Source organism: Neolamprologus multifasciatus, chromosome 19 (assembly GCF_963576455.1).
Source record: "Neolamprologus multifasciatus chromosome 19, fNeoMul1.2, whole genome shotgun sequence".
NCBI classification, from domain to species: domain Eukaryota; kingdom Metazoa; phylum Chordata; class Actinopteri; order Cichliformes; family Cichlidae; genus Neolamprologus; species Neolamprologus multifasciatus.
The window spans coordinates 18726417-18748062 of NC_140457.1; the positions used below are offsets into that span (position 1 = coordinate 18726417).

General features: G+C 40.0%; 1 protein-coding gene across 1 annotated transcript; it reads right to left on the bottom strand.

Annotated features, from left to right (window-relative positions):
- Positions 1-1790: 1790 nt before the first annotated feature.
- Positions 1791-21491, bottom strand: lrrc9 (leucine rich repeat containing 9). Its single transcript, XM_085142313.1, has 33 exons — positions 20941-21491; positions 20787-20847; positions 20472-20690; positions 19882-20022; positions 19072-19135; positions 18903-18973; positions 16939-17121; positions 16178-16333; positions 15865-16082; positions 15600-15731; positions 15315-15488; positions 15121-15238; positions 14644-14779; positions 14414-14554; positions 14182-14306; positions 13231-13410; positions 13024-13143; positions 12679-12870; positions 12362-12487; positions 12108-12195; positions 11771-12010; positions 11468-11688; positions 11234-11356; positions 11024-11154; positions 10843-10951; positions 10612-10751; positions 9971-10107; positions 9299-9516; positions 8411-8479; positions 7381-7515; positions 6182-6350; positions 4623-4753; positions 1791-4506 (listed from the first exon to the last, which is right to left on the bottom strand). Exons 1-33 carry the CDS (start codon positions 20985-20987, stop codon positions 4489-4491), a joined length of 4533 nt encoding a protein of 1510 aa, XP_084998439.1. The 5' UTR covers positions 20988-21491; the 3' UTR covers positions 1791-4488.
- Between the last annotated feature and the right edge of the window lie 155 nt (positions 21492-21646).

Consider the following 21646-nt stretch of genomic DNA (forward strand, 5'->3'; position numbering starts at 1 on the left):
AAAAGACCCGTTGTCACTGATCGTCAGCCTTTTCTCTGTTTTCCCTCTTCCCTATGAATGGCTTCTTGACAGCCACCCTTCCACTGAGACCATTTCTGATGAGGCTTCAGTAAACAGTAGATGGATCAACTGAAGGGACAGATGTAGAGGCTCTTTGTCCCTATTTCTTAAAGAAATTACTATCAAATACTGTTCATCTGCTGTGGATAGATTTTAAGGTGTGCTACTTCTTCTGCCCTCCATTGGTTCAGTTTCCTCGAATTCCAAGCTATGTACACCATCCTAAAATATGTCACATTTTGGAAAATGTTTTTTTGTTTGGTTTTTTTGCATGTTATCTTTGGCATTTTTCATTTAGCTAAAGCTAAATTATGTATTTTTGCTACAGGCTGCTGGCAACAAAGTGCCTAAAAATACAATTTCAAAAGGATTCTTTGCCAAGTTGTCTGTAATACTTATAGACTCATTCATCCCTTGAGTTAGGTGCCCGTTTTATGGTTGAATGATTCATAGGTCAGTTTTAAATGACTTTAAAAAATGAAACATTCTTCTGAAAATGGTCAGGTACAAGGACTGGACTGAAAATGACTGAAAAAGCAGTCATTGTCCAAAGAATAACTTGTCTGGTTTCTTGGAAGCAAAATATAAAGAAATTAGGGGTGGCTAAAGACTTCCGCTCAGTACTGTAGATCAACAATTTAAGAATAGAAGCTCTCATTGTGAAAATGATATAATTACAACTATTGTATATCACCTCACTTATTTTGTGAAAACACTAACCAGCTTCATTTAGACCTTGTATAATTAAGTTCAGACATATACATTAAAACTTAACTTAAAAAAAAATACAGATACCACTCTTATAAAACAAAGGGGTTTACCATTCTAACCTGCTTTCCACTGAACAATGGAAAGACCATCCTTCTTTGCAATTATAATGACATCAAATGGCGCATCCTATGGGTTTGTTTATCTTCTTTATCCAAAACAATTTTTCAACTTGGCACTTGCCAGGATCTTTAAATGCCATTTCTAAAGCGCTTAGTCGACCCTAATAACTGAGAAGGGATTAAGAATATTAATACTGCATTCTAATCCTTGTTATCGTGTTCTTAACACAAAAAGAGCAAATCCAAGCAAGTGTTTTATTTCAATATAATGAAAGTGATTGTGGCAAAGTGTCTGCTTAGAAAGAAGCGGGGCAAAAAGGGAGGATCATGAAGCGATCACTAAAAAGGCCAAGATACAAACACAAAGAAAAATAACAATCGGGGTCAAAAGAGATTAAATTGTTGTTGCTCAATGGGGCTCAGGGGATAAGGGTGGGCAGGAGGTCATGTTTCCTTGTCATCTTAAAAAGCGATTTCTATTCCGCCTAGGACACAATAAACCATAATAACAGAAAAAAACTCATCAATAACGGCAACATGTACCCCACCCCACAATCCTCCCATAGCGGCGCGTATTTAAAATCATTGCTGTGTTTTTGTCAAAGCCCTCTGGTGAAGAATATCCACTTGAATGAACACTTAAGTCATTAAAGGAGAAACACATTGCAAATTGTATGAAATATGAAAGGCTGATACCAAATTACCCAAAAGCAAACCATCTGACAAAGCTCCGAAAATTGATTCCTGATAAATTTGCAAGAAAATTGTGCATTTGTTCTCTTGTTTGGTTGTTCTGTTAACTTGTTTTTGCCATTTCGCAATACACTTTGCGTGATTGAAATAATGTTATTAATGACACACAAGTTCAATAATGTTATAAACGACACATGATTCCTGAAATGAAAAGCAATTAAGATTTAATGCCTCTGTGATGCGGGCTCTTATCCAAAATGTCTGCACAAAATAAAAGCATTTTCCTTTTCATTCTGACTGTCACTCTCACTCCATTCTTTTTTCTCCGTGTTTTCAGCCTCTCGCCAGTCACGATTTATTCCACAGGAAACAAATTACAGGCAAATCACAAGAGACAGCAATAACTCAATGACAGATTTCAAGAGAAGCAATATGTCAAGATAGAGGATGTATTTGTAAGGATAAAATGAACTTGGGCCATAATATGCACCTTTTGAGAACAAAATAATTTTCCTTGATGACTTGCAGTTGGTCGTCAATTGCAAGTTCATTTTTTCCAAAAGCAATTTCAACTCAAGTGATGATGTTGATGAAATTGTAGCCCCTATCAAAGCACTTCTAAAAGTTAATACAGGTTGGCGAATGTGTAATGCATGTGGAGTGTAACGTCGGTCATCCATTACACATGCAGTGCATTTTCAACAAGCACTGCACAACATGCAGCGTTAACCTCCGCATCAAACTTCAATCAGCGTCGTCACCCCTCTAACCTCCCCTCCAACACTTGAACCTGAGTAGATAGCTGTGAAAACGCGGTCCATTCAGCAATTATTCACAGAGTCTTGGACTAATGGTGCTCTGAATGCACAGACACAGCAAATGTAGGGAGTTAGTGGACCAGCAGTAATGGCCCCATGCAGAGCATGCATTTTTCTGTGTGTGTGTGTGTGTGTGTGTGTGTGTGTGTGCAGCGAGGTTTCTGGGGGGAAGGGGGCAGGCATCATCTATAACAGATTCACAACAAGCTCAAACATGTCTAATTCTGAATCCAGATTACAACTGCAGAGGACAGCTCACTCCCCCCTTCTCCACCCCTCACTCTCACTCTCTGCGTCTCTTCTTCTCCTTCTTCTTCTCCCTCTCGGTCACTCCCGCCTAAGCCGGGCTTCATATCAGGCAGATGAAAACATAACCTGTCACATTCCATCCCATTAAACCAGCAACAAACCATGTGGTCTACTCACATGGAGGAGCTAGGAAAGGCAGCGAGATAGACAGAGGGAGCAGTGCATCTGGGTTCGCACAGAAGTGATGAATTATTCACAATCTTTATGCTAATGTCATTTTAATGTAAGAAACACTGAAAGATATGCAGATATGAGACCTGCCGTGCAAAGTGGCATGCTCACTATAAGCTTACACCACGCACGACAGGAATTAGAAATATATTTATAACCATCCATACTGCGCATACTGTACTCAAATATAAAATGTGTAATTATCCTCTGCAGTACCTAATGCATTAGAGCACTCACACTGAGCCCCCAAATCTCTCCTGTGCTTTTTCTTTTTTTCAAGAGAAGTACATCAGCTGCCATTTGATGTCAGGCAGAGCAGGGTAATGACAGTGCACTCACTTGTGCAGTCATTAGCCCCGCTTAATGCTGGGAATTAACACAAATTAAGTGAAGTTAAGTACATGCATTAGGGGAGCTTGTTTGGGGAGAGCTTTTCACTTTATCTGCGTAGAGCTGGCTTATTTCTGGGATGTTGAGCAAAAAGGCTGCACGGAAAGAGAGACACAAAAGTGAAGTGCAAACATCCTCCTTCAGCTTACAGCATACAGGTCAAAACTCACTGACTGATTAGCAGTGTTAATGGAGCTCTAAGGACACCTAGTGGTCATGTTAACACCACCAATGCGTAATCTCTGCAGCGAGCACTGTGTCTTTTAAACTGGCGATTTCATAATTATATTCCTCTGTGTAATTTTGCACAAATTTTGTTATAAAACCTCAAGTTGCTATGTTGATCTAATGTATGATAGTCAGCAGAGCAACTGTGAAAGCAATGAAGCTTTTTATTTAAATGTTTCCCGTTGCAGTAAAGAGTTTTTACTTCACATATTTATGCCTTATGTGCCTTATTCAGACTGGTGTTTTTGTTGACTGTGGCACCGCTAGATTATGCCAACAGGAAAACAGGAAGAATATATTTTAATGCTCCACTGAGCTAACATCATAAACACAAAGTGGAGTGGGTTCATTACAACACAGGAGATTTGCCCGTTAGAGACGAAACTGCTGTGGGCTTTTCGAAAAGAGGCTAACATGATGAAACTGACAATCTCTGAAATCCATTTGGACCTTATTCAAGATTATATCTTTATCTGAGCGACTGCAGATTATTGTCCACAGAGAGGTGTGCTAAAGCTGGATTATCCATTTGTTGGGGATGCATCTGACCCGATGGACGCGGCATGCCAGCCTCACACGCCCTTACATCTGTGTGTTTTTTCTACTTGTTTGCAAAAGATGAGATGGCATTCAAAATGACACCAAAACCTCTCATCCTCAGATTACCATGGTTAGTGATCCGCATATGTGGATAAAAAAATGAAGTCTCAATCATTATATATGCATTTGAGAGGAAGGCACGACATGTGCCCCCCCCCCCAAAAAAAAACCCAGCCTAATTTACATCAGAGGCAGTTCAGTTTTAAGTGCTACTTGTATTAACTAATAGTAATTTATTAAAACATACAAAAATCCCACCATTTAGATACACATAGATTATTGTTATTGTCATTAATTTCACACCAGGACATAAAAACACACAACAGCGATGGCCGCCATATGTGTTCACCTCATGTTCCACCTCTTCTGATTCCAACTGGGGTGGAAGTCTACCGCCATTTGGGAATCTGGAATACAACAAGTGTAAACAAACCTTTAGTTTACTCTGAGTTCGTTTTTAAAGTTTTCCATCAGGAAAAATAAGGAGAAAAAAATTCAGATATACACTGTTTTTTTCTTTTACCAATCTGCTGTCTTGTTCTTGTTGTCTGTTCCCAGCAGTGGTCGGAATGTTGCTTCCTGTTCTTCGGTTGTGTCTGAAGTAAATATCAGTTTGGCCACTTTGAGCAGCGTTACTGTGTTTGTGCTTCTTACCTGGGTGGGGAGTTAATACAGGCGTAATATAAGATATCACTGAAACGTCTATCATTCTTACTGCGACAGAGCACAAAGGAGAACAGCTAATCTCTATATAACAAGTTACATATGGCAGCTGAAAACAAGGTATTTTTACATCAAGAAGAAAAAGAAATCCAATTCCAAGACCTTAGGAAACTGTGTAAAACTAAAAACCGATTACAACAATTTACAAACCCCATAAACCAATAATTTTATTTACCGCAGAACACAGTAAATATCTCAAATGTTTAAATTGAGAAAATTAAAATTTTTAAGGAAAAATGTTTTCAAATTTTGAAGGTAATAGGAGCAACACCTCTGACAAAAGAAAATTGGTACAAAGGCAATAAAAGGCTGGAAAAAGTAATTGGTACTAAGAAAAAACAGATGGAGGAACATTTTGCAACAGTTTTCTACAAAAAAACTCAACACAAAATTAAGAAGACTTTTAATATCTCATCGTCTACTGTACATAATATCAACAAAAGATTCTGAAATTCCAGAGAAATCTCTGTGCGCAACAGATAAGGCTGAAAATATTGGATGCCTGTGATCTTCAGGCCCTCGGGTGGCACTGCATTAAAACGGACATGATTATATCATGGAAATCACTGCATGGGCTTAGGAATGCTTCCTGAAATCATTGACTGTGAACACAGTTCACTCCGCCATCCGCAAATGCAGATCAAAGCTCTATCACGCAAACAAGAATCCATTTGTGAACATGAGCCGTCTTCTCTGGGCCGAAGCTCTTTTAAAATGAACTGAGACAAATTATAAAACTGTTCTGTGGTCAGAGGAATCCAAATTTTACATTCTTTTTAGAAAGCAAGTATGAAAAATCCTCCAGAGTAAGGAGGGGAAAGACAATCAACACTCAGTTCAAAAGCCTCCATTCGGGTTTTAGAGCAACATATGCACCTATCCAGACATCTTTTCAGCAAGACAATGCTAAACCACATACTGAACCTATTACAACAGCACAGCTTCATTGCAGAAGAATGTAGTGCTGAACTGGCCAGCCTGCTGTCCAGACGTTTCACCAATTGAAAAGATCTGGTGCACCATAAAACCAAAAATCAAACAGCTCAGCAGATCCAGGATTATTCAGCGATATATTTGTCTCCCAAATGTCAAGCAAGTGATGTAGACATCAGTTCCCAGATGTTTATAGACTGTTGTTAAAAGAAGACCAAGGGCTACACAGTGGTAAACATGGACCTGTCCCAACATTTTTAAATTGTGTTGCTGCCATCAAATTGAAGAGAATCTTTTTCTTGAATGGTACATTTTCTTATTTTAAAACTCTGATGTGTTTTCTGTGATCAAATTTTATTCTATTTAGACTTTACACAGCATCCCAACTTTTTTTTTTTCGGATTTGGGTTTGTATGTTATACTCACATTTGTATGTGTAATGGTCTTCGTCTATGTTATTTTGCAGGACATTGTGCCCGTGCATCACATTCTGCGGCCCTCCGCTTACTCTTAGAGTGGGGTTGTGGGGTACGAGCAGTCCAGGTAGGTTAACTTCACTTGTAGGAAGGAGAGCTCCGGGATGATGGGAGTATGGCTTTAAAAAACAAGGAGGGAATAAGGAAAATGGACATAATTCTCCAGAACAGAACTGATGTGAAGCATAACATGCAATCATGATCTCTTAAGTGCATCTAAGTTCCTCACTAGTATATGTATCCTAACATAAAACATTTTTTCTCCACTTTTCTATCTCTGCTGCTGTCCACGGTCCATGCAATGTGTCCACTACACCCTACATACTTGCCAGGGGACTGGGGATTAGATTGCTTGCTGTTCCACATATATAAGCATCTTATAGGCCAACAGTAATTACTACGCATAAATAACAACATTTACATTCATGCAAAGCAGCTACAGGCACAGATTGAGAGTGACAACTCAGATGGCATTCATGAGAGTCAACAGAGGGAGGGCTGCATTTGTGTTTTTAATGAGAAAACCCAGGATCTCTGCTCATTTCCATACTTACGTCTAACAAGCTGAGGGGGGTCGTGTTGACCTGGCTAATAGGGGGTAAATCCACTGGTGCATTATCGGCCAGGCACATTTCATCTAATCAGCAGGATGATGCTAGCAGGCTTAGACCGCTTTTAATTCAGTGCTGCGGGAGAATTACTGTCCCGTTTTCTCATTACATGAACATTAAATCAGTCATACTAATATCAGTCATACTATTCAGGGTGGCTGTGGTTTGGATGTTGGCATTTTGACTCTTCCAGCTGGACTACATCTTTCATGATAAGGCCCATTATGGCATTTTGCATACACAGTGTCTTCATTTGTACATTTGTAATTCAGTCAGAATTAAAATTCAACTAAAGTACAGTAGGAGAGGATAGGGGTTCGTATCTCAGCTATACGCTAACCTCACATGTATTTCCAAAGACTGAGGTCAAGAGTGTCTCCCACCTCTCTTAGAAACAAAACAGAGGGAAATTGGAGTTTTGCTGGCTCAAAGCAAGAGTTAAAATGTATCTTAAACATAATCTTTGGAAGAAAAAATTACTGTGTAACATTTAACAGGTGTGACGACCCTACACATTGGATTGAGCATGCATTTGTACAGTTCTCACTGATGAATCAGCATTGAGTAGTTCCACCCTGGTTCTTTCCTCCAGAGTGATGTCCACACCATCCAGGACCTGCAGCTGGGGCAGGCAAAGCACCACTGCTGGTCTGTGGACAGAATTGCATGCCACCTGAAAAACAAAACAAACAAACAAAAAAAGACAAACAAATGTTTGGTTAAACAGTCTGGTTATCAACCACTCCTCAGAAATATTAATTCTGGAGATGAGCACAGTCTGCTTTGAGGCATCTGGGATAAATATGATGCTATGTGGCTCCCAGTGTATTTACCATGTTCCCAGCAGCTATTCCAGTGACCCAGCTGACAGCAGCACATAGGTCCCTTCCCAGCTGAGGGCACCCTGTATGCCAGGCTATACACCCAGCCTGTACAGCCACAGAACTGCCTGTTCCTGCAGGACACTTCTGCTTTGATGAGGTTGTGAGTGCATGCCAAACGATGTCCATTGAAAAAGGAGGAGACAGACTTTGGCTAGGGAACATAGCTAAAGGATCTCATGCGGTCAACAGCAGGAGGTATTGTCTCCAGGGTGGCTGTTGGCCTCTACCCCCTGGCAGGATTAACCCCACTACCACCACCACCCCCACCGCATGGGAACAGAAGGGGGATGAGATCGAGCAGTAAAGAGGCTACCGCAGCTGAGCATTACCCAGTGGACAATAGACAGGCCCTGGGCTGCAGGCTCTGCTAAGGCCTGCATGAGCTCCAGATGGGTGATGTAACAGGGCCAATAGCACACAGCCATTTGGTCAACGAATTTGTCTCTGATGCCAGCCAGTTTGAGGCACAGCAGACGGTCCATCGTGTAATCACTTAATTTGGAACCACAGAATTACCCTGTGTTAGCGTATCGGATTGTGAAAGTGAGAACTCGGCGTGCTTTTGATCATTTGTTCAAGAGATCGTGAGTTCAAGATATGTTCTGTGACTGACAGCAAGTGGATGCAAATAAAGACAGAACCCACCTAATGGACAAACTGCCTATAAAACTTGTTAATACTCACAGGATTGCCAACAACAGAGAGCTCCTTCAGTGAGGGAAGAGCTTCTAATTTGTCAAGCTCTGCAATGTCCTGCAAAGAAGTAGAGAGGCAAAGATTATTTCAAAGTTTAGCTGTTCCTTGCTATGTGTTGATAACAGAGGCATTTGCATCAGGGCTGAACCTTTCATAATTTTGGTGTGGGCAGGATGGAAGCAGCTGATGGGAGAGATTACATGTGTGAGCCCTCATTAATCTCATGAGAGACTTTGGGCACGTAACAGGCCATGGGGATGTTTTCTCTCATTCCCAGCTTTATACTCGGACTTGGCTGTGATTCAAAGACGCCCCCACTGTGAGGACTAACGCTCTGGATGATTGCTTTATTTCTATGTCTTAATTGAATGCGTGAAAACATTAAGGAAGTGATGGGAAGAAGGAACCGGCAACAAAAGTGCAAATCACTCGCTCTGTGTGAGGAGATGCAGCCCGAGAAGCTGATTACACGTTGTCCTGATTGTTCCCCCTGATTCTTTATACACACGGCCGTGACCTTCAATCAAACTTGATTCTCCTTAATGCGACCCCTTGCATGCCACAGTGGGTAGTAATGACTCATGATTACTATACTTCAAGTCTTACTTTGCAAATGCAGGGAAAAGTAATACTGCTGCACAGTGAACAAAATACATCTGACACATGTGAACCAATCAGTAAAAGTTGGTAGTAAATCGCAAAACTGCACAAAAGATGGCTGTGACCTCGGCGATGACCTCAAGAAATCACGGCGTTCTGAGTTATTCAGGCAGTTTAATTGAATATGCCGTTTCATTAAAATTGTGAATATAAACATTTTTTAAAAATCTAGCATGCGAGGAGGCTGCTACTACTACCTCTGCTGAAGCTGAATACCTGCAGTTTGTTCATGTCGAGGGAGAGCTTGCGAAGCTCAATCAGAGGATCGAGATGGTTCAGCTCCCGGATCCGGTTCTGTGCCAGGTGCAGCTGTAGGAGGAGAGCCTGGGCTGCGAAAGAGTTCTTGGTCAGAGTTTTAATCCGGTTTCTGTTCAACACAAGCTCTCTGAGTTGGTGAAGCCCTTCCAAGCCTTCCACTTGGCTTATCTCATTGCCTGTTGAGAGACCAAACTTTAGAAAATCAAAACAAACACACATCCCAAACAGTACCCTAATATTTCTATATACTAACTACTAGAGTAAATTGCACACCCTGAAGAATATAAAAGGCAGAATTTTAGGCCCATATAAACACTTCTTGGGTATTTCTTGCTTGACTCTGCTGTAAACAGTGCTGAAATTACAAACCAAGCTTCCAAAGGTTTCTAAGAAAGAAAAGTAGGGTTGGCTTTGTGGGACAAATCACCCCGGCAAAGCAAAACTCAATCAAAAGCCATCAAAAGCTGTTGAAAAGAAAGTCAATCATTCTTTTCTTTGCGTCTCATCCCCCACCTGGCCTTAGGTCTATAGGGGAGACTTTGCTCTTTGCGCTTGCCTTTTCACAGCCTCTGTGTAGTGCACTTTTAAATGGCTCGCAGAGAAAAGGGTGGCAACGTCAACCATACATACCTTCGAGGAAGAGTGCTTTAAGATTGGTGAGCCTGCTGAGCTGCAGATTGGCCATATTGGAGATGCCATTGTGACTCAAATGAAGCACCTCCAGGCTTCCCATCAGTGGCTCCAGGCTGCCAGTGGGCCCAGTATCCCTTAAACGCAGTTAGAGAAAGGCCGTTTGAAACCTCGGTGGTTAAATGAGCACCTCGCTGTCCCTCCCGCTGCCACGTCTAACTGGTCAGACCTCACAGGTGCAGACCACATCAAGGCAATCATAGTCTGGCTAAACAAATGGATGGCTCTCACACCACTACATTGTGTAGTGGTTCTGCACAACAAATTTTTCATCTAAAGTTTATATTAATCTACAGACTAAATAGGTTTTAATTGTTTAGTTTATTGTAGTCTTTACCTCAAAGGAAATGACCCATTTTGCTTACTTTTTTTATATTAAAAAAGAATTTCTCTGACTGAAACTCTGACTACAAATAAATTCATCATAGTTTGCCAGCAGCTTCTGTTAAATTTAAGGCAGCTCACACATTGGCTGGTCAGTGCTGCCCCCTCATGGTTAGACTGCACAAAACTCTATTGAAATACTTTTAAAAGAAGCTTGTTTTTGCACAAAACCCATAAATAAAACTACACTAGATTACCTGCTGGCTTTAGATGTGCTCTGTTGGCTGTAGCCACTGGAGTGCACTTTGCTGTATAGTATCTGTCTGCTTGTCAGATGAGTCTGAGTCTTCTGCCTGGGCAGAATTGACTCTATGTGGTTATAGTTGAGACACAGAGCCTGTAAAGAATACAACATAAATTATTTCTTTGAACATGCTGCATTTCCAGCCAGTGTATTACAGCGTGTTGGCATTTGGTGCACTGTGTACTTTGATGTTGGGCAGGTGGATGAGGCCTGAGAAGGATGTGAGGTTGCTATGGTCTAAGTTGATGCAGCGCACATTACAGAAGAGTTCTGGTGGAGACAGATCAACTATCCTGTGGGAAGAAAAGATATTTTTAAGGCTTTATCTTTCTTTATAATCTGTTTTATTACAACACTGTTATTACCTAATGGAACAGGACTGAAGGTTTAGGTGTGTGATTTTTGTGTAGTTTGAGTGGCCCAGCTTCTCTGCCACTGTGTCGGTGGTCAGTCTTCCCATAAACATATTCTTTGCGCTCTCACACTCACTTGCTTCCTAGAGAAAACAGCAGAAAAGAAGAGCAATTACAAAATACTGGAAACAACCGCTGTAATATGACTTTTTAAGCTCATACCACTGCAATTCCATCCAGAGCTTTGAGGAAGGGGAGATGAAACACTACATATATTCGATAGTTTTCCAGTTTCTCCACTAAAGGGTTCCCACAGAGATCCAGGATGAGGAGGTTTGTCAATCCCTGAAAAGCAAAATGGTCACATAAGCTCACATAGTAAAATTAATTAAAATTAAATTCTACTTTTCTTATTTCACCTTCTCATCCATTTTTAAATGTTAACTAGATGCTCACTTTCAGACAGTAGATGTCTCTTGATGTAGAGATCTGGTTGCTGCCGATGTAAAGTTCAAAGAGAGACCGAAGTCTCTGGATGCCATGAAGAGAAGCAATACAGTTGTTCTCAGCTGACAGAAAAGACAAGCTGGACAGCCCGTCGAGCGTTGAGACGTCCAGACTGGTTAGCCGATTCCCATCTACACTCAGTTTATTTAGGCAATGGAGTCGTGTGAGTCCTGAGGAAACAGTGACCAAATACAGACATGGAAACAATGACGGCACTGTACTATGTGTGATTTCTCCTTGAGTGCAACTGACCACTGAGTGTGCAAATACTGTTGTTGTTTAGGGACAGTTCTTCCAGCTTCAGGCAGTTGTCCAGACCCTCGACTTTTGAGATCTCGTTATCATTAAAGGAGGCCCAGCGCAGGTTCACCAGCTTACTTAGATTGATCATCTTGGAAATCCTCTGGTTGTCAAGGTTCAGGGTGGTGATCTGGTCAGCAATTTGGTAGACACAAAAGGTAACAAAGTTCAACATCATCCCACCTAGTACCGCTCCTAAAAACGTCTTTACTGAGAAGCCCACATGCTGAAGCTCACTTTGCAGTCCAGTCTTGGTCCAGTTCTTTACCAAAGCCCCAGGGTGATGGACTCAAATGATACAGGAGCTGGGCTGTTGACAGCAGACTAAGAGTGCGGGGACGGTCACTCTTGGTACGCGAGTGTGCCAGAAGAGACGCCTACAAGCAGTGTCAACAAGTCTGATTGAATTACCATACTTCACTTAAGACATTTACTTTAATCCATCAATTTTGGATTTGTTCATATAAACAACGTCTCGTTACATAGATCAGCTCAACCAAATAAAATCTAGTATCTAAGAAGGAATATTGACAAAATCTTCACCTGGTTAATTTTGGACCCAGCTGCCATCTGAACAGCTTCAGCAGCCTCCTCCTCTGCTACCAGCACATCATCCAGGTGTGTGAGGTTCATGAGATGGCCTAGTATGGTCATTCTGACTGCCTCGGGCTGGAAGAAGGGAAACATCTTCACTCAGCCACTTCTACAATTTGAGGCCACTTTCAGTGGTATAGTTTGAAACATAGACTCAGATTCATCTTTTTAATATATATATTCTGAGCATATACGTAGTATTATTATTGCTGAGGTTCAACCTTGAATATTTCGAGTTATTTTTTCTATTTGATCACAGCACACACCCTGTTCCAAGGATTGTATCGGGTGTCCAGTTTCAGCAGAGCAGGTGTGTGTTTTCTGAGCACAGTTGAATCCTCTCCGACCTTGGTCAGCTTGTTCCAGCGCACATCAAGTTGTTTGAGCTGTCCCAGCCCTCGCAGACCTTCCAGAGTCACCAGGTGGTTAAAGCTAGCGTCCAAAAACTCAAGATTTGGCTGTAGTTTAGGTAAGAGAGCAGGTGAGAGTTCCACTTTATGGCTATGCATCCACTATTCAGTTTCACAAATAATAGAGAGAGACATCATAAAAGAAGCATTCTTTGACTTAAACACACTCTTAAGAGTTATCTTAACATTATTTTGTATTACCATGTGAGAAATGTCATCAAGGTGCGTGAACTCATTGAAGCTGACAGTAAGATGCCTTAGAGCCGTGAGGCTGGAAATCTCCTTTATGTTGCTCAGGCTGTTGCCATGAAGGTTAAGCACCTGGAGATTCAATGCAACAATGATGGTTCAAAGTGAAATGAAACTGCTTCATATTCAACCTCTTATTTAAAACGGCAGAGCACTTACTGTGATTTGACTGAGGACATTGGCTCGGGCAACACTAAGCAGAATTTTATCATCCAAGCTCAATAACTTGGGCTGAGGTTTAAGAACAGGTTCCCTGTTGAGGACTTCTTTGTCCAGAGCAACATCATTGGTAGGGTCTCTGTCTGTGCTATTGCTCAGCACTGTAGGTTTGTCTTTGTCCTAGACAAGGCAAATCAAAATATTTACATCATGTACTGCCAACAGATGCATTTTTTTTAAATTAATATTATAATTAATTAATATAACAGCTATATAGATAGGTGGGGAGCAACCAACACATACTCATCATAATTCATGCACAGAAACATAACCTGCACAAACAATTGCAATTTCATGTTTCTAAACTCTTAGTTTAGTTTAATTTCCCACATGAAAACAAACCCATCAAATCAAAGGATGTAGCGCAAAAACTGCAGCTCAGCTGTCTGATCTCCAACCTCAATAAAAAAATGTCCTTCATCTATTTAGAGGCTTCCAACCAATGCAGCTGACTCTTAGAAATAATGATGGTGCATATTTTAGATCTGTCACAGGCAGCAGATGAATAACCTGGTCTGTACAGACAAAAGTAAACACATTACATGTCAATAATTGAAGATCCAAAAGTCAAACTCCAGATCTGCCCTCATTTTTTCTGAATAGGAACTTTAAGTGCTTGATCTATGGCATCCAATTCACAATGAATGCGTTGAAGGTAAGCTGAGGTTCTGTACCTTGCCCACGAAAAACATGGGCATCACCAAATTTGTGATTACTAAATAACCTGCACTTCCTAAATCACAGCGATTGAAACTGAGATTTAGGCATGTTATCGCTTTAAATAATGCAGCAATTTTTCAATATCTAAATATTAAAAGATGAAGAAACACCTCCACAGAGAACAATTGTGTTTAATCTGTAACAGTCAAAGGAATGTATGCAATCATTTACCTGAGTGATGTATTCATAATATATGATGTACTCGGGCAGGACAAGCTCGTGGTCAAACACAAACCACTGCCTTCGGCGGGGACTGGACTCAAGATCAGTGTGTGTTTTGGTGGAGCCGGGTCTTTCTGAATGAAAAGGATACAGAGATGTAAAAATTATTGGGAGTGAAGAAATAAGCAACAACAATTACAAAAAAGGTAACTGCTGTTGTTCCTTTTAATTCAGTGAATACCTTCACTCATTGCAGATCTGTGCTTTGTCTCCACACTGCGATACACAGAGTAAACTCCAGGATAATTGCTTCTGTCCACCGGTTCTCCATCTCGGACGGGCATGCTTTTACCCACGAACACTTTGGAAACATTGACCTGACCTACAAGCAAAAGAGCATTAGCAGTTTAGCTTCTAAGAAAACAGCATAAAAACATAATGAAATGAATGAAATCAGTAAAATGACCTCACCGTGCCTGAAGGGAATCGTATCCATGCTGTGTTTAGTGTGACCTTGGCTGGTCTGGTGAAGTGTGTACTCAATTCTGGACTGCTCGTTCAAACTCAGGCTATTGGAAAAAGGTATAGCACCCTCTTTTCCCATGGCCTAATTTAGAGAGTCATCGCGTAACAAAGTGAAAGCGTGAGAATAACACAAGTCAAGCATATTCTTCTGTAACCCTAATGTGGTTACCTCTCCATACAGACACAAATCAGGCACACATAAAGTTTCACACAAATAGAAATTTCCCTCATTTTAGTATTCATTGCAATCTGCTCCATAAATGAGCGTGATCATTTCTTTTTGCACATATCGTTTACTGCACTGTGTACAAGTGTGCAGGTGTTGAGTGGTAAACTGTCTAATGTGTGGCTAATTAGCTTCAATTACTCCCCCAATTGTTAGTAGTATAAATGTGTGTGCATCCTTTCTGGTAGTACACATACCTTCTGCTGCTCTGTTGTTTTGAAGCCTTCCTGGAGAATCTGCAAAGTTTCATCCTTCTCACATTTTTCAGGGTCAACTATGTAGAATAAATACTCCAGCTGACGTCTGTAATTCCTGCTTAGAAAGAATAGAGTTACAGTATGAAGCTTAACATAGTCGTTAAAATCTGCTCATCATCTGTTTCGTGCCTTACTGGGAAGATAAATCTTCGCTGGCTAGCAAACGGTGAATCTTGTCCTCAAAGCAAAGTCTCAGTGCACTATTGTGGATGCGGATAACTCTATTCACCCTAATATCAGTGATGCCATACGTTTTGTAGTCTGATGGAGAGAAGCGGGAAAGTAGGAGGTCACAACAAGAAGTAAACCTGTCGGTCAGAGCAAAAGAAAAATTAAGAAGAAGAGTACATTTCCCATTTGTTACTGTGAATTGCATAGTGGTTACAGTTACAGTGGATGATACTGAACAGTAAAAGTACCAAGGATCTGTGGAGCAGCCCTCCTCCAAACGGATATTTCCAACACTTTCTAGCTCCATCAGTAGAAACTGCACCGTATACTCCATCCTATTTGTGGCTCGGGCCAAATCACGCTCGTACCAGATGTGAATCCTGAATATAAGATTAGGAACATCAATTTTTCAGATTAAAAGTTTCAGTTTAGCTCTGTGCTGTCCCCTAAGAGATCAATTTACATAAAGCAATAATACACTGTCTCTGTATCTCATCAAAAATGCAAACTCACTCATCTAGCCTCCTGGTCCATAGTTTGAGTCGTTTCCTCAGCGCTTCAATCTTAGCGTGTACTTTGTGCTCCGTGGCTGGATCCTGACTTATGTCACTGATTGATTCATTTCTTTCTGTTAAGCCTTCATCCAGGTGTGGTGGCCCTTCTTCTACGCTTTCTGACAGGCAGGTAGGTTTCTTGCAAACAACTGGCCCCACGGAGAGCTCACGTTCGAGCTAGAAATGCATCCAAATTATAATCGTTCCGTGCACACAAACACCTGAAGCTTTTTAGAGCTGCTACAAAAAAACATTTTATGGAGAGTACATACAAATTTAAGGGCACGTGTGAGAGTCTTGATGCATTCTTCAGGTGACTGCGATAGAGTTTTCTTCCTCTCTATAAGACTGAGCCGGGTCTCTGCTAGTTTCCTCTGAGCTGTGCGTACACGCATATTGTAGTACATCCTTTTTTTCATCACTGCAGACTAAAAGAAAAAAGGAAAAAAAAAATCTTATTTCAGGCTAAAACAAAATAACAGATGCATCAAATATAACTGTTAAATATCTTTGTAAAAACAAAAATAACAAATGTGGAAGATTAAAGAAAGAAAAAAGAAAAACAAGAAAACAAAATACATCCACTAAAAAATATAGCTTGTTTTTATAGAAACCTAGAAGAAATACCATAAGGCAGGGGTGTCAAACATAAGGCACAGGGGCCAGAATCAGCCCACCAAAGACTACAAACTTGCCCACTGAATGGCTCTAGAAATGTGAAGGACATACATTTTAGAATTTTAACTGTATTTTTAAAAGTTTTGCAGCTTTTAATACAGATAAACACCAAATCAAATAAACAATACACAAAAAACAGAAAGCTCCTGTTTTTCACCACTATAGAAATTTAGGCGTTTTTAAAATATATTACTAATATTTAGGTATTTATTCACCGACAAAGGAAAAAAAACATTCTGTCAATTAACAAATTTTTAAAAAATTTTATACCAAACTTTTTCTGTAATTTTACAAATTTATTTCGAACAATTTAAACCCAAAGCAGCATAAGAAAAAGCTTGGATCTTATCAGTACCTCAGCTGCTTCCTTGATTTGCTTGCTGGAGACGTCATAGATGTCGAGTCGCTGGAGGCTTGGCACGTGGTAAAGAATGTGCGTGTCATAGTTACAAAGGAGACACACCGGGTTTGGGGTTGACGTGGGGTCTTTCAATGCTAACTCACTCAGACGGGGCAGTCGGGCAAGCTGGCTCAACTCCTGTTACAGGAAAAGATTCAAGACTCAAGGTCAATTTTAAGGCTCTTATAATGGGCAGGCCTCAGCTTACATCAACAATCCCATTTGTTCACATCCAGCTCCCAGATCTCTCCGATCCTACTGGCAGAGATCTCTTACACATCCCAAGGTTATGTTTCAAACAAAAAGGTGACAGAGCCTTTGCAGCCGCTGCTCCACGTTTGTGAAATCAATTACTGCATGACATAAAAAGACCGCCCCCCCCCATCTCTGCTTTTAAGTCTAGGCTCAAAACCACCTTATTCTCTGACCTTTCCAGTCCACTAAGCTCCCCTCTGCTTGTTGTCGTTATGTGTCTGCACATTTGTTGTTAGCCCTTTAATCTGTACTGTCTTCAATTTTTACTTTTTTATTTGATGTTTGTAATTACATGTGGATGCATGTATATAGGATTAGATCATCTGTACAAAACCGGGTCAATGAAAGCTATGTTTACATGTGATTTCTAAATAAATATTATTTACTTACTAGGACAGCAAAGTTTCTGCATATCCTAAGTACGTTTACCCTAAAGGACACTATTTTTTTTTTGTTCTCAACAGAAACAGAAAATTTGAAGTATTTTAAACAAAGACAATGACACTGCATATATTTCCCCCCACTATATGATAAATTACATTTCCAGAAGTCACTGCAATATTAGTAATTATAAAGAAACTGTCTTGATCGCTGCATACCGAAATGGATGTTTCAATACATCATCTTGACGATAGCACTTCTATTCTTCTCTACATTACCTACACTTAAGAAGAGCTAAAAAAAAAAGATGTCACATTGTATTGACTTGGTGGCGAGATTTTTTTCTTGATCCTGCAGTTACGGTGGGGTCTTTAGAGTGAATCATGTTTTTTATAACAAGCCGGGTGCAGAGGAAAAGGTGGAGATCTCGTTACGTCAATCAGAGAACGAAAGAAAAAAACTTTTCTGCGTTTCTTGACAAAATGACCTTGAACAACAATGATCAGAGTCATCTGAATGAGCCAACAGGTACACCATTAAATGTATAATATAAAACTGCCGATTTGAAAAACAAAACAGGAAAACCTATGTAGTCTTTTAGGAATGTATATCACTAAACATATAATGGCAGAAATCAAAATTATACTGCCTAATACCTTATTGAAGGTCTTATTGAGACAGCATATTGTTGTAATGATTGAAAATCCGAAAAGACCCAGACCTCAACGTTTCACAAGAATTCAGGAATGCCCTTTGTCAAGCCACAGATTTGAATAAGATAATAAGCTGGTTTAGGGCTAAAGGTAGATTGCAGGAACAAGATCTGAGGTGTTAAACCAATCAGTCACAGAGATACGAAAACCTTTGTGCTTGCTTTCAAAATGTCCTTGAAAAAACAATATTCACGTGTGCTGTGAAAGCGCGTCTCAGCTGAAGCATGCCTAAAATGTGTAACTAACACAAACCTGCGCATTAAAAAAAAATACTCTTAGGCATACTCCTAAGATATATTTAAATAAATGCATTCATGAATGTATATCATTGAATGAGGAATGGGGGGAAAAAATTGAAATTATGGCACACAATGCCTCAATAAAGGTCTTGCGTTGCACGCCTGTTGTTGAAATGATTGAAAATGTGAACTAGCCGAGACCCCGGCATTCTCCCAAGAATTTAGAAATGCCCTTTTGTCAGACCAAGGATTTTAATAAGATTTTACAAAATAAGTAAGAAAAGTTTTTAGAGAAAGTATTTCAAAAGCATGTTTTCATTTTGAATCTTACCTTAAAAGAGCTGATCTTGTTTCCAGACAGATTGAGTTTCTGAAGGTTGACATTAAGATCAAGGCTGTGCCCTTAGAAGAAGTTAAAAATTATTTGATTGCCATCATTATTTTTCACATAGCTCGCCGAATCTCCATCAAACTGAACACAAATTACTCTGAGAACATACCGATCTTTTCAATAATGTTGTCAGCAAGGTTTAGTTCTTTAAGGTCTAGAAGTGTGTCCAAGCCCTTTAGGAGAAAAAAACAACAACAACCACATGTGGAGACCAAGTTAAGCCTTTCTGAAGGTCTTTCAAAGTTAACTTTGGAAATTGGCTGATTTTTCACTCTTTTTCAGTCCAGTCATTATACCCGATCATTTTCAGAACAATGTTTGTTTGTTTAGCCACTCATCACTGACCCATGAGTCGTTTGAGTATTTGAAAAAAGCACCTACCTCATGGGATGAACCAGTGTTGTCTCTAAGCACTTTTTAAATTGGTTCTTTACACACACAAAAAGAGAAAACCAGACAAGTGGAGGGGGAAAAAAGACCTTAAAAACTATCTACACCATCTGAAATTGATGGAATTATTTAGGCAGAAATGTACCATCAGCCTTTGAGCCACCATCCAATACCATCTGGAAAGTATCTGATTGACAACTGCTTCATTTTCCAGCAATGATCCCAAACACAATGACAATGCAGTAAAGGTCTACCTTGTCATACTAAGATGGTCATATCAAATATTGACTTTCAAGCTTTTCAGAATTCTACAAACTCTGTTTTTGACATATATTATCATATATGTTTGCATGTTTCAATAAATTGCTGCACCTGCGGTATTTCCCATTTTCCTAGCAAAATATAAAGAAATGAATGGTGGCCCACAACTTTTGCACAGTACTGTGTGTAAAAGAGCAGTTTTGTTCAGCTAAATATTTAAAAATCTTGCATTACAAACACAGAAAAGCCAAGGAGATACAGCTCTAACCTTAATCTTAGTTATACAGTTGTTATTGATCCACAGCACCTCTAGGTGGACCTGCAAGTCCAGATTCTTTATTTCACTGATTTTGTTCTCATAAAGGTACAGTTTCTCCAGCTGCAGGCAGTTCTGTAGTCCAGATATTTCCTGCAATAAAGAGAAAGTAGATTGTTTGATGCATGTGGCACAAAACACACATGCTTAAATGTACATGCAACACCTGTTTATATCAGTCCTCATATAGTTCATATTTCTTTCACGGTTTTCAGACTTTTTGGGATTATTAAATTACTATTATTAAAGTTGTTCATCTTCCCTCAAGTGTTGCTGGAGTTCCTGCTTTGTGAATTCTTTTATCCTCTCCATGCATCTTGGAAGCAGGTGAAGTTGTGCCAGAAAAAAAAATTGCTGATAATTATGCTTAACACACACGATTTAATGGTGGTGTGAACTAATATTTCATATTTTATAGGTGAAAAAGACCCATTACTAACGAATCTTCACTTGCATCCACATGGCAAAATATCTATAGGATAGGAATGATTCAAGCTATCACCAGTTGTTGTTACCAGCATTTATTAGCATAGCAAACACACCGTCAGATGGCATTGGACTATCCAGAGCTCCTGAAGCAGAGGACAGCACTCAAGCCCATCAATGTGCTCTATGTTCTGGCCTATTATGGTAAGCTGGGACAGCCTTGGGAAAAAGGAGAGGCCAACCATGCGGGGGAAACCAGAGAAGAACATCTCCAGTGATGTGATGCTGCTTCCCTCTTGTGCAATTTTTTCATAGGGGACTCCATTAGCCATGCACTGTTAATTAAAAAGAGTAAAGAATGAAGTAAATAGGAGAAACCCGCACTGATTTTTGTATACGTATTCAAAACTGAATATTTATGTGATCGTTACCAGTTTTTTGATCACTTCCTCTTCACTGCGGTTCTTTTGCTTCTCATTTGACAACATATCGCTGCAATTAATTAAAAATATGTTGCTGAAAATATCCTGCCTTATTTTTACTGAGAGACAAGTTAAAGTAGAGCGTTAGTACAGGCAAACCTACCTGTAATAACTGAGGTCAGCAAGTAAGAGTACGAAGTCACCACACATCAGCGCTAGCTGTGCTAGCTTCTAACGTTGTGCTTGTAAATAGTAAGTACGACAGAGGACCGCTTAAATATCAGGCGGCTAAATTTAGTGTACATCTAAATCAAAATAATTTTCCATGGAGAACTGAACAGCAGCAAACCTCGCTGATTGCTTTAGCCAGTGTTAGCCATCAGTCTGTATCCAGGCAAGAGCGTCTGGTTGCTAAGACAGACTGAAACTTTTTGAGGTCCTGCTCATATTAAAAGCGACCGCATGAGGGCGCCATATGGCAAGGGACATTTTTTTAAACATCAAACCATAAAATTCACACAACTATTTCTCCATTTAAAACATTACCATGGGATACATGAGGAATTTTTGCCACTTTTAAAAAAATAAAAACATATTCTTTTCGCATTATTAAAAAAAACATCTTTATTATTCTCCTCTTTAGGCCATGTGTCCAGTTTTAATAAGCTAACTGTCGCTATTTTCACAAACCAATGCTAAGCACTGGTTTGACTGAATCCTCTGACCTCATTTATAGGCCGAAAACACCTTTTTGATCTTTGACTGTGTCCCAAATAAAGTGGTGCCAACCGTAAGGGCTCGCGGACACTATGACGTCAGCGTCGGAGCAGTGAACTAAAACAATCAACCTCACTCCTTCTGCTTCTCCT